A 14,590-nucleotide genomic window follows, 5' to 3' on the forward strand; every position below is an offset into this window, starting at 1 on the left:
CTGGCCTGATATGAGCATTGTTGTAATGGCTTCAAGTCTAAGCATTCCGGGAGTATAATTGTGAGCTAAAAGAAAAGAAGAAAAAAAGAGACCAATTTCCTGTAGGGAAAAGAAAAGAAATAAAGAAAGAAAAAAACATATATATCTACAATATAGAATTTCAATCATATATACAATATAGAATTTCAATCGGCTAAGTATTCAGTAAATGACTCTGGCTAAACCAAACCGTAAATGATTTAGAGTGAACCAGAAAAATAGGAAATAGAGATCCACATACTAAAATCAGAAAGTAGAAGATCAAAACCACATCAACCTACTCAATTGGTCAAATTGCAAACAGCATATTACAGACAGCAGAGTCATAGCAATTATACAACAGAGAAATGACAGTAAACTCCACTAAACTCTGCAACATAATTACTTAGTTTATCCATTCCAAAATGCCCCTGCCATTGTGAAAGAGCATACATTTCATTGGTATATGGGGGACGAAGTAGATCAATTATAGTCAAAACGGAGAAAAGAAAGAATACCAGAATATCAAGGCCACCGAATTCATTCTTCAACCATTGGGCAAAATCGGTAACACTGTCATCCCTCTGTATATCGAGTGTATGAAACACCACATTTTTTCTTCCTTCTTCCATGAGAGCACGAGATTGTGGAGACAAGTCTTGCTGCTGCCTGCAACGAGCAGTGAGAACAACAGTGATACCTTTGTCTGCAAGTAAACGAGCGATCTCCAACCCTATTCCTCTGTTGGCCCCTGTTACCACACCCACTGTCTCTTTCGTCCAGCATTCATCTGTTGCGTCACACGAGGATTTATCCTATCATCACAAATTAACAGTTTGTTATATATCTAATCGACATGATAACCTACCAACTAACTCTCTGTCGAGAGCATGAACTCACCATTTTTGTTCCGCGAAGATCTTCTAAATGCTTAGAGATAGAAAGAAATTAGGAGACTCGAGCAGTATAAAATGAAAGATAGCTACTATGCCCTTTGGAAAAATGATGGTTGGCATTGGAATTAATAGTGCGTATAGCTCTCATAACTTTTGATTGAAGGAGTTCCAAAATATCATCGGATGGTACATGAGCTCTATGGGGAGGTGTGTCATTGAGTTATTCTGCTAAAAGTCAATCTCAGGGAAAGAGGAAAAGTAAAAGAGAAACACTATATTCGTTGTACAAGAACATTATTATTATTATTATTATATTTGTGGTGAATCAAGATGGCGGCGGAGTAAGTTGACCTTCTAGACCGCAGACTATTATATTTGTGGTGATTCAAGATGGCGGCGGAGTAAGTTGACCTTCTAGACTGCAGACTATTATATTTGTGGTGACTCAAGATGGCGGCGGAGTAAGTTGACCTTCTAGACTGCAGACTATTATATTTGTGGTGACTCAAGATGGCGGCGGAGTAAGTTGACCTTCTAGACTGCAGACTTTCCGTTTGTCCTGGTTCATAAGTTTTAGCTGTGTGTTTTGAATATAGGAAGAGATTTCCGTTCATCCCTGCTTTTCTTTTTCCTTTTTTGAATTATAAATGACCTTTGGTGTGAGGAGATTTATAAATGTCATTGGATGGTTAGATCTGGAACATTTCAGATTCAACCATTTTTATATATGGATATTTAATGTTTTTTATAAAAATATTTATATATTATTTATTAAATTAATTAATCAATTTTTATTAGTTTAATTATTTAAATTGAAATATCAGAAAAAGTAGTTTTAAGTGTGATTTTTTGGAGTTTTCATGGACTTTTTATCAGAATCTAGTGGAAAAAGTGTGGCTCAATCTTGAATTGTGTTGTTTAAATTGTTTTTTGATTGGATATATAGATTCAGCACCCTCAAAAACCTTTGTGTCACTTCTATTGTGAAGAGTTCCCCTGTCAAACTTGTGATTTCAATGAACCCCTACCAAATTTTAGACAAATTAGGTCTGAAAATAAACTGCAAAAACTTTCCAAAAAAATGCGTAATATTTGAAGTTGCCATGTTTTAAATTAATTATTTTGAAATATGATATCATGTTTGAAAATTGATAAATATTATTTGGGTGAAAAATACAATAAATATTTATTTGTATATTGAAAATTTTAAATAATTGGTAATGATGATGGTGGTTGTGGTTAATGCCTATTAAAATTAAAATTGGTTTATCAGAACTTTGAAAAAGTAAAAAATTACTTGGACGGTTTTAAATTTTATTTATATACTTTAAAAGCATTAAGAGAAGCCTTTCAAAATTACCATAATTTTGACGAGTTAAAATGTTAAAAAGGTTAATGTTGTGATAAATCTTTTGAAATTGAGATTCAATTTCCATATAATCAAGGCATTGTAAGAGAAAGTGTTTTTCATATTCCACATTTTTTAGTGTCACAAAAATAACAGATTCATTTATCCGACCTCTTAGTATCACAAAGATGACAAATTCTTAAGGTTATCGAACAACTAATTTTGATATGAAACTTATGAGAATGGGTTCTTATTTTAGTAATGTTGACTTTCTTTTTTATACTAGTCAAAATATAAAGATAATCACCATTGTAAATCCATCATAAATTTCTATGCATCAACTCCATATTAAACGATGAAGTACACAATCACACTCATTGTATATTGTTTTTACTTTTAATTAATTTTGCTGCATTTTTTCCTAAATTTTTCTTTTACGCAGAAATATTTTTATTTTTCATTTTTCACTTCTTATTGTTGTTACGAATATATGTATATTTTAAATGACACACATCAACTGCATCTTCAAAAATGAAAGGTATTACATGTCTCTTTCATTAATATCTTTTTCAAAAGATACTTGTTAACTCTATGTTTAGCACTGAAGAATTACACATCTACCTCCTAACAAATATTAAGCACCATGTAGAAAGGTGGCTTACTACATTTTTGACTTATCAATTGAATTAGAATAATGTAATATTTAATGGACAAGATGAAAACACAATAAACCAATCATTGGTTCATTGCATGGTGCTTAAATTAAAATTTCATAAACACACTTGTATTAATCAAATAATGTTACAATATAAATACACGAATGTTTTCTCAACATAGAGAAATTATCTTGATCCCACAAACAACTTGGTTGAACAACCCCAAGGGTTAGCTCAACTGGTCAAATATGTGCCTCGTCATTTGGGAGGTCACATGGTCAATTCTCCCCGAAGCCCTTGGGGTTAGGCTTAGCTATTGGCCACGGGGCTTGATACCCTTGATCAAGCTCAAATATTTTCGTGGATGTAGCGGCCACCTAGTGACCGCCGGTATCCGTGAACCACACGTGAAAAAAAAAACTTGGTTGAACAAATCTCTCAACTACACACCAATATAAATGCTACTTAGTTGGACAATATCTTTCAACTTAACTAGATCTAATGACCTCCTAAAGCCTAGGAACAAACTCCTTCTCAAACCCTTCATCACACATAAGAGTAGGGGTTATATTCTCTAACACTCCCTCTTAACGACTAGTCTTAATTTTGATTAGTAAAGTCTAGCAATGGTCCAACCTAGCATTTTCAAACATTATCAAAATGTCGGCATGCATATAAAGGAACAACTATCCAACGGAATGTACAGGTAACTAGTTGTTGCAACCATCAGTGTACTAGGATGTCCTTCACGTAGATGTTTCATTTAACCATCGCACCTTCATACATGTACATGTACATTTAACTCCCTCTACATCTCCATCATCATCATCTTAGGTTTTCTTGGCTCAGTCGTAACCATGCTCTTGCTTTTATCGACTTACCTTCATCCATACCCCAAGTTTTATCGGCTTATCCTCAACCATGCTCTCAATGCTTTTGCATCACACTCCCAAGGAACTACATCCTCGTGTGGTTTCTACTTACCATAAACAACACATCAAATGGTTTCATCTTACCACAAACATACACTTACAAAGTGGTTTTCAAATTACCATTAACTAACGGGTTACACATGCTTCATTAGGTTTACATCACAATTGACTTAGGTACATTCAATGGAAAACTCCATTCATGGAGATACTAGGTACATACATCTCAAGGACCACTATGTCAAGCCAAACATGAAACTATAGACTTGCTACAATGTGTGACTTACATTAAAATATGAACATGGGTTTGTTATTATTCAAGACACCACACAATCTTGTCCACCAATGTTTAATCTCTGCTACTACCACGACCATTATTCTTTGTTTCCATAGTGGTTCTAAATGCATGGTCTTTGATGTCTCTGCTATAAGTATTGCCACTTAGTTTACTTGGACAAAGATCCAACGAATTTTATTTTTTTGTAGTGAGGACCTTTCTGTCCTCCCTGCTGCAAATTTTTCATTTAACTCCAAAAATCCAGCCTACAACCAATCTTGGTTTTCTCGAGTGAGAACAATGGAACCCTCTTCCATCCCAAAAAGTGTCCATGCTCCTCCCTTCGTCTGAAGAATTGTCATCATGTACCAATTGGAAAACATATGTACCATTGATACCTAAAATTGGCCAAAAACCTATTGTACTGCAAGGACTACCATCAATTTGACCATGAAGTATAAATTAATTTACCATCATATGGACCTACTTCCATCTACCAAGAAACATGGGTACCATCCGTTGTATTTGTCAGTTCTCTAGGGAAGTATTATATATACAAGATATATTCATCTCAATCTTACATTTTCTATGCACATGCCAATTGAAGACTTAAGTGCGGTACTCAACAAATAGTACATGGGGTAAACCATGTAGCTAAAACTCCCTTCCAACTACAACACGTCTTACTATGCAGACTAGGGAATGACATTTACATCAGAAAATATTGCAGCATTACTACATAGTAACATACATCATCAAGAGTTAATAACACATGACATATATGATTGGAATGTCATCTTCCTCCATAATTATTCATATACTAGGCTTCTTCATTTATAAAATTTGCATCTTTGTTCAATTTTCATCTTGGATACCAATACTTTGCCTATCATTTGTTAGAGTAGCTAATTCTAATAAATAACTATACCTATATTGAGTAGCTCTAGCCTCTAAGGGATAGCTCCATTGGTCAAGTCCCTGTTGCTAAGTACCTTGCCAATTGGGAGGTCACGGGGTCAAATCTCGTCAACGCCCTTGGGGTTAGGCCTGGCATATTGGCTGGCGGGTAGATCCCTTCAGGTGGATATTCCCGGATTATTGCCCGTGAACTACCCCTTCAAATGGATCTTCCTAGATTATTGCCCGTGAATGTAGTGGTCACCTAGTGACCGTGAACCACAATTGAAAAGACTATACCTATATTGAAATAGCTAGACTCAATATACTCATCTAAAATTTTAAAGACAAAAATAATAAGTTTTCACCATCTTGCACACATTAAACACTTTCTTGATAGTAAAAATACCTGCACACATTAAGCACTTTCTCAATGGTAAAAATACTACTTGTGTCAATCCACTTTAGCTTTGGTCCTTTCATCAACAACTTTGTTGGCCATTGTAACTTTGTTAGCAATTGTTGGCAATGATTGTGTACACCTTCACATATATAGCTCTTCTTTCAATAAGAAAAAAAATAGCTTCTCACACTAACTGCAAGAAAAGCCTTTCATGGCAATGATGATTCCTTCAACTACAAGCACCATTTGGCAATTTACCCCTCAAAAATATGGTTGATCATCATCTCCTTCATGTAGATATAATGTGGACAATATGATAACTCTCTCTTCCATGTCATTGAGCCGAGAGACTCATTCTACAGCGCAGTGTGATGTGTATTAAAAAAAAAAATTTAAATAACTATATAAAACATTTAAATAATATCGACTAATAAAAAAATTTATAGGTGAAGAAATTAAATCCCTCTAAGCTCATGTTAGATCCATATTTAAAATGAATCTATGTTAGTTATGTTTCAATCAGGTGAAGAAATTAAATCCCTCTAAGCTAATGTTAGATCCATATTTAAAATGAATCTATGCTAGTTATGTTTCAATCCCTTCAAATAACAGTGTTACCACTTCCCTGCACTATGCAAAGCTTAATACCAAATTGGCATAAGGTTTGAAACTCTTTTGTTGTTGTCTACGAAACGGCCTTCTCCTCAACATCACCACTTTTCACACGGTAACAGTCTTTACTTTTCACACAGGAACCGTCTTTTAACACTTCGTAAACCTCACCAATGGTTTGGGAAATACTGGTCAAGATCTCATCATCCTGAAGCAATGGTAAGGTGGGGTTCTTTACTTTTCACACAGGAACCGTCTTTAGCACTTCGCAAACCTCATCAATGGTTTGGGAAATACTGGTCAAGATCTCATCATCCTGAAGCAATGATAAGGTGGGGTTTCTTGCTTCTAGCATAGCTCTACCTTCATATCTAATGACCATGCCTCTTGAAAAGAATGTAATGAAGATAACTGAAACACATACAAAGATTCACCTTAACCCACGATAAGAGCCTAGTGTAATTTTGTAGGCTCACTTATCCTTCTGTGTAAGATTATGCAAGTCCAGATATCATATTTGATTACCCAAAAGAAGACTCCATTGTGAATTTCTCAATACTCAGGTCGCTATCCCCTCCAAGTTGTATTTTATTTGGAGCTTCAGACCTAAAAGTTTAGCAGAGTCTTGGTGGAGGTATCAGACTCCAATACATCCACAGGGACGACTCGAGTCCTCGAACCCGTTACCTTGAGTGGTTGCACATAGGACACATGCAACATGATATATGGAATAGAAGATCATAACTTGGTCAATGAAAGACTCCTGGTCATCACTTCGAACCCCAAGGCCACACTCGAAAGCCTTTGAGATAATGGTAATGCGAATATTACCATGGAGGTTTCTACAGAATGCTTTTTTTCTCTGATACCTAGCACACATCAGCACATATCCCCTAGCCGTGAATATATTTGGCAATTCTTAAGAAATGATGCATTGATCAAATTATAGTTATTAGTCCCTGCCTTCGGCACTGTAGGGACTCTAGCGATCGCTAGGGCATTGACTGGCCATTAATCCGTTTTTTTGACCAAAATTTCTTCGCTCTATCAAAATTTAACCAAACTCTTTGATTGCAATTTCCTTCACCCAAATTTTATCCAAAGTTTTGGTTTGAGACTCTTATTGGAACCTTCACGTGTCTCGAGTAAGGTTTAGATGGCTAACAAACTTTTACCCAAAGTTTCCAAAAACTAATGCACTGACCACCATACATGCACCTTCTGTAACATTTTATCCAAGGTTCAAATTTCAAACATCTCCGCAAAGTTTGAAACTAAATATATATCCAAACGTTTAGACCGCTTATGCAACGTGATGCCCCATGTCAAGCTCACGCTTTTCTAGAAGCAATCTCTCCTCCACATATCCTGCCATTGCAACTTTCCTTTAGTCACTCTTATTCACATAGATTCATCAACAGATATCAAAATGTGATGTACATATTACATAATTCTCTTTTCCATAAACATTAAGATTAGAATTGTGATCAGGACATTACCTATATTTCCTTTCTGACGGTCCACTATGTTTCCTTTCTAAAGCTGCACTTGGTGTCATGTCTCAAAGGAGAATTCGCAGAGAATTTGCTCTTCCATAGACATTAGCATGGAAATTGAGAATTTCCCTGCCTTCGGCACTACAGGGACTCTAGCCGTCGCTAGGGCGTTAACTAGCCATTAATCCGTTTTTTGACCAAAAATTTCTCCGCTCTATCAAAATTTAATAAAACTCTCTAATTGCAATTTCCTTCACCCAAATTTTATCCAAAGTTTTGGTTTGAGACTCTTATTGGAACCTTCACGTGTCCCGAGTAAGGTTTAGATGGCTGACAAACTTTTACCCAAAGTTTCCAAAAACTAATGCACTAACCACCATACATGCACCTTTTGTAACATTTTATCCAAGGTTCAAATTTCAAACATCTCCGCAAAGTTTGAAACTAAATATATATCCAAATGTTTAGACCGCTTATGCAACGTGATGCCCCATGTCAAGCTCACACTTTTCTAGAAGCAATCTCTCCTCCACATGTCCTACCATTGCAACTTTCCTTTAGTCACTCTTATTCACATAGATTCATCAATAGATATCAAAATGTGATGTACATATTACATAATTCTCTCTTCCATAAACATTAAGATTAGAATTGTGATCAGGACATTACCTATATTTCCTTTCTGAAGCTCCACTGTGTTTCCTTTCTGACGCTGCACTTAGTGTCATGTCTCAAAGGAGAATTTGCTCTTCCATAGACATTAGAATGGAAATTGAGAATTTCCCTGCCTTCGGCACTACAGGGACTCTAGCGATCGCTAGGGTGTTGACTGGCTATTAATTCGTTTTTTGACCAAAAATTTCTCCACTCTATCAAAATTTAACCAAACTCTCTGGTTGCAATTTCCTTCACCCAAATTTTATCCAAAGTTTTGGTTTGAGACTCTTATTGGAACCTTCACGTGTCTCGAGTAAGGTTTAGATGGCTAACAAACTTTTACCCAAAGTTTCCAAAAACTAATGCATCGACCACCATACATGCACATTCTGTAACATTCTATCCAAGGTTCAAATTTCAAACATCTCCGCAAAGTTTGAAACTAAGTATATATCCAAACGTTTAGACCGCTTATGCAACGTGATGCCCCATGTCAAGCTCACACTTTTCTAGAATCAATCTCTCCTCCACATGTCCTGCCATTGCAACTTTCCTTTAGTCACTCTTATTCACATAGATTCATCAATAGATATCAAAATGTGATGTACATATTACATAATTCTCTCTTCCATAAACATTAAGATTAGAATTGTGATCAGGACATTACCTATATTTCCTTTCTGAAGCTCCACTGTGTTTCCTTTCTGACGCTGCACTTAGTGTCATGTCTCAAAGGAGAATTTGCAGAGAATTTGCTCTTCCATAGACATTAGAATGGAAATTGAGAATTTTCTCTTGCGTAGACATTAAAATATTACCTGTATTTTCTTTTCCTTGTTAATTTGAAGTTGCTTTGGAGCTGCACTTACTATCATGTCTCAGGGATACATTACCCGACATTAGAATGGAGAATTTTCTCTTGCATAGATATTAAAATGGTACATTACCTGTATTTTCTTTTCCTTATGAATTTGGAGTTGCTTTGGAGCTGCGCTTATTATCATGTTTTGAATTTGGAGTTGCGCTTACTATCATGTTCCAGATTTTGACATTGCTTTGGAGCTTCCCCCCAAGGATAATTTCTTGGCTCCCCAGGTATGGTAGGGAAATCGTGGACAACTACCGAGGTATTGTAATTGAATTCAATAGAATATCTGTTTGTGAATATATAAAGATTCCCTTTGGGAAGAAGATGGACGTATTGGTAATAGTTTTCCTTCTGTACATCATTGGTGGTTCTAAAAAATGGCATTGAGCAGCTTCCTTCTCTCATTGTCAGCACGAATTCACCTGTGAAAGCCGCTCTGCCTCCCACAACGATTACTCTGTCGTCCGACAGGACTTGATAGGTCGCATACCACCACAGTTCGCCTAACGCCATGTTGGGATCCTCGACCCAGACGCAAGCTTCAGTTGCCAACCCAAAAGCAGGCTCCGGCTGCCGGACACGGTGCGATTCTCCTTAACTTCCGGTGGCCGTCTAGGTTCCCGCTGGTCTAGAGCAGCGTTCCGTCGGGCAGAAATTGTCCCAACCAGCACCAAGTATCGGTTTGAATGAACAACGAACATATCGTATTTTTGGTGAGGTTAAGCATAAGATTCATTTTCTGAAACAACACCTTGAAATGCCTTTTATGGTGCTCGATTGTAGCGTGCATTGATGTGTTGGTAGAATGGGAGAAAAATAGGAGAAGAAACAACAAGAAACCACAACAGAATGACCAAGACACGAAACTGAATAAGAAACTGAATTGGAATTTGTTATTAAACAATGAATCTCCCCACACTACATTTCATGGGCATTTGTTTCTTTTATATCATCGATCGTCGTTACATAACTAATATTTCGGTATAAAACTGTAAAAACTGTCTAGTTACCTTTTACCCAAAATTATTAATTCGTTGTCAAACTAACAAACTCCACCTTGACAACAATTTTCCTAATTTCTTGCCCATGCCCATTCATCATCTTTTCTGCAAGACAAGAGAAGCTAAACACCACCGCATCTTCTCTATTGTAACTAGCTTTGTGAACATATCTGCACAATTCTCTCGCGTATGGGCCTTTTGAAGAGCTACTTTTTTGCCATTGATCACATGTCTCAGAAAATGATACCTTACATCAATGTGCTTGGTTTTGCTGTGATAAGCAGGATTTGTAGCCATGTGAATAGCGCTTTGACTGTCACAAAGTACATTCACTTTCTCTTGCGTCCTTCCAATCTCATCGAGCAGACCCTTTAACCAGATTGCTTCTTTACTGGCATCTGAAGCAGCTATATATTCAGCTTCGGTAGTGGACAACGCAACTGTTTCTTGAAGCTTTGACATCCAACTAATTGCTCCACCTGCAAGAGTAAAGACATAACCTGTAGTAGATCTTCTTTTGTCCAAATCACTTGCATAGTCAGCATCTACATATCCGCAGACTGATCCTTCACTACCATTAAAGACGATGCAATGGTCACTTGTGCCTCTTAGATATCGAAGCACCCATTTCACTACTTGCTAATGTTCTTTACCTGGATTTGCCATGAACCTACTGACAACTCCAACTGCATGTGAAATGTCAGGTCTTGTAGATACCATCGCATACATTATGTTGCCTACAGCGTTTGCATATGGTACATGAGACATATACTACTTGTCTTCATCAACTCTAGGACTCAAAACCGAAGAAAGCTTAAAATGGGAAGCTAAAGGAACATTAACAGGCTTCACATTATTCATAGAGAACTTTTCAAGTACCTTCTCCACATACTTCTACTGTGACAACCAAAGCTTACCATTTTTCCTGTCTCTGTGTATCTCCATGCCCAAGATATGTTTTGCTGCTCCAAGATCCTTCATATCAAACGTCCTAGAGAGTTGAGCCTTTAACCTGTTGATCTCTTCCATGCTTTTGCTTGCAATAAGCATATCATCAACATATAAAGCTAAGATAATGAATATGCCATTGAAACTTTTGAAGTACACACAATGATCATACTCACTTCTTATAAAGTTCTGGCTCACCATGAAGGAATCAAACTTCTTGTACCATTGTCTGGGAGACTGCCTTAGACCATAAAATGATTTCCTGAGCTTGCAAACTAATCTTCTGCTGCGACCTCGTACAAAACCTTCTGGTTGTTCCATATATATCTCTTCGTTCAAATCACCATGTAGAAAAGTTGTTTTAACATCTAACTGTTCTAACTCAAGATTAAGCAACGCAGTTAGTGCCAACACAGTACATATAGAAACAAGTTTTACAACTGGAGAAAAAATCTCATGAAAGTCTATACCTTCAACCTGAGAATACCCTTTTGCTACCAGTCGCGCCTTATACCTTTCAATAGTACCATCAACTTTCCGTTTCAGCTTGAAGACCCATTTACATCCAACAACACTTCTCCCTTCAGGAAGCTCTACAAGATCCCAAGTATTGTTCTTGGCTAAGGAGTCCATTTCTTCTTCCATAGCCATTTTCCATTTCTCGCTATCTGTATCATCTACTGCTTCCTGATAATAAGAAGGTTCCCCATCTTCAGTAATCAAAGCAAAAGATGAAGCAGAATCTTCATACCTTTTCGGAGTTTTCCAAAGTCTATACCTTCAACCTGAGAATACCATTTTGCTACCGGTCGCGCCTTATACCTTTCAATACTACCATCAACTTTCCGTTTCAGCTTGAAGACCCATTTACATCCAACACCACTTCTCCCTTCAGGAAGCTCTACAAGATCCCAGGTATTGTTCTTGGCTAAGGAGTCCATTTCTTCTTCCATAGCCATTTTCCATTTCTCGCTATTTGTATCATCTACTGCTTCCTGATAACAAGAAGGTTCCCCATCTTCAGTAATCAAAGCAAAAGATGAAGCAGAATCTTCATACCTTTTGGGATTTTTCCTTTCCCTTGTAGACCTTCTCAGAGCGACTGGTCGCTGAACTGGTTCAGAAACTTGCACTGGTTCAGAAGCTTCAACGGCTTCCTTTGTGTCTTCAACACCTTTTTCTCCAGAAGTCTCTCCTTCCCTTCGACTGTCACCGAAAGGTCTAGCCTCCAACTAAACTCGTTGACTCGGCGATACCTGTTCCTGTTCAATTCTTTCAACATTTGATTTTAACAAAGAGGATTCATCAAATGTTACATCTCTACTAATGACTATCTTCCGCAATGTAGGGTCCCACAACCTATATCCTTTCACTGCATAGCCATACCCAACAAAGACATAACATTTTGACTTTAGATCTAATTTTGAACGCTGATTTTTTGGAATAAGAGAATAAGCATCACAGCCAAATATCCTCAAATGTGAATAGTCACAAGACTGACCTGTCCAAACTTCTTCAAGAATTTTACAATCAATTGCTACTGAAGGTGATCTGTTAACTAAATAACAAGCAGTAGATACCACTTCTGCCCACAACTGCTTTTGCAAGTTAGCATTGCTGATCATGCTTCTGGCTCTTTCCATAAGAGTCCGATTCATACGCTCAGCAACACCATTTTGCTGAGGAGTATAAACAACAGTTTTGTGTCTAACAATGCCCTCATCCTTACAGTATTGTTCAAATTCAACATAAGTGAACTCACCACCATTGTCAGTTCCTAGACATTTAATAGATTTGTCTGTTCTTTTCTCTACCATTACTTTAAATTGTTTAAAGACATTTAATACATCAGCTTTCCTTTTTAGCATATAGACCCAAACTCTACGGGAGTAATCATCAATGAATGTTAAAAAATACAATGCACCTCCATATGACACAACAGGGGAAGGCCCCCACAGATCAGAATGAATGTAGTCTAAAACATCTTTACTATTATGATTTCCAACTTTAAATCTCTGTTTACACTGTTTTCCATACACATAATGTTTACATAAATCTAAATTCAAGGATTTCAGACTGAGAAGAGATTTACGTTTCATCAGTATATGAAGACCTTTCTCGCTCATATGACCCAATCGCTGATGCCACAGACGAGTACCTGCTTCTTCCTTTTCTGACGCAACCGCTGCTTCACTGACCTGAGTACTTCCTTTTAACCTGTAAAGATTTCCAACCTTTTCTGCCTTCATAACCACAAGGGCTCCTTTAAAGACTTTCAAGACGCCAACCTGACCTGTAAACTTATAACCATCTGAATCCAACACTCCCAAAGAGATTAAATTTTTCTTCAAATCAGGTACATGTCTAACACTATTTAATGTCCTAACTGTGTTATCATACATCTTAATCCTGATATCTCCCATCCCAACAGTCTGACATGAGACATTGTTACCCATAAACACAGAACTACCATTTACATTTTTATACTAAGTAAACCAATTTCTGTGTGGGCACATGTGATGCGAAGCACCAGAGTCTAACAGCCAGCTATCAAAACCCTGAGAGACATTACATTCAGGTGAAGTTTCATCTACCATACATAATTCTTCAGCAGATAAAACTTCGTCTATCATACCTGAATCGACCTGATTCGCTTCGTTCTTCGGGTTTTCGGATTCCTTCCGTTTCCAACAGTCCTTCTTCAAGTGTCCAACTTTACCGCAGTTCCAATATTTTGCCTTGCACTTCTTGCCCTTCGATTTCGACCTGGAAGACCCCCTTGGTTTTTCTCCTCTTTCCTTTGAGCGTCCTCTAGCGACCATGGCTTCTGATGCAGCTGTTTCAGTGCTGGATTTCCTTCGTACTTCTTCAGACAGAAGAGCTCCCACGACTGATTCAAACACCAAAGAATCAGCAGAGCTGAAGCTGATTGAAGTTACGAAGTGATCCCATGATTCAGGCAAAGAACATAGCAAGGTTATGGCTTTATCTTCTTCCTGTATTTTGACTTCCATATCTGTTAATTGACAAATTAGTGTATTAGAAACATTCAAATGTTCTGCAACGCTTGAACCTTCTTTCATTCGAAGACTATATAACTGTTGTTTCAAATAAATTCTGTTGGTTAATGATTTTGTCATATAGAGGTTTTCAAGTTTTTCCCACAATCCTGACGCCGTAGTCTCTTCAACAATGTTGAAGAGAACTTCATCCGCTAGGCATAACCGGATGGTACTGAGAGCTCGGGCATCCAAGTCCTCCCAGTCTGAAGTAGTCATGGTTGCAGGTTTCTTAGTTGCCCCATCCAATGCCTTGTGCAACCCTTGTTGCACAAGCAGATCCTTAACCTTTAGTTTCCAAAGAGCAAAATTGCTCTTTCCGGTGAATTTCTCCACTTCGAATTTTGCATTCGACATCTTGGCCATTTTCTAAGACTTTCAATCTTCAGTCTAGGGTTTTAAAAAAAAAAAAATTCAATTTTCTTCTTCCAAAAAAAAATTTTCCAATGCTAACAAAGGATTTCCAAGTTTTAACTTTCCCTACTTCATTTTTTAAAAAAATTGCTGAATAATTTTTCCAGGGAA

The 14,590-nt window shown here is 37.2% G+C and overlaps 1 protein-coding gene across 4 annotated transcripts in view; it reads right to left on the bottom strand.

The window, feature by feature from the left end:
- The window catches only part of LOC149220086 (short-chain dehydrogenase/reductase 2-like), a 39,054-nt gene that overhangs the window by 7,681 nt on the left and 16,783 nt on the right, over positions 1–14,590 (bottom strand). For 3 of the 4 annotated variants that reach the window (XM_089384641.1, XM_089384638.1, XM_089384639.1), the window contains one exon: positions 537–833. In XM_089384641.1, coding sequence (XP_089240767.1) covers positions 537–833 — 297 coding nt within the window. Of the gene's footprint in view, positions 1–536; positions 834–918; positions 1,088–14,590 lie in introns of those variants that run through there. The other variant, XM_089384642.1, reaches the window with a different exon arrangement.

This window comes from Pinus tabuliformis, chromosome Q (genome assembly GCF_031772625.1).
Source record: "Pinus tabuliformis cultivar Carrire ecotype Pingquan chromosome Q, CPIR1, whole genome shotgun sequence".
Lineage (NCBI taxonomy): Eukaryota > Viridiplantae > Streptophyta > Pinopsida > Pinales > Pinaceae > Pinus > Pinus tabuliformis.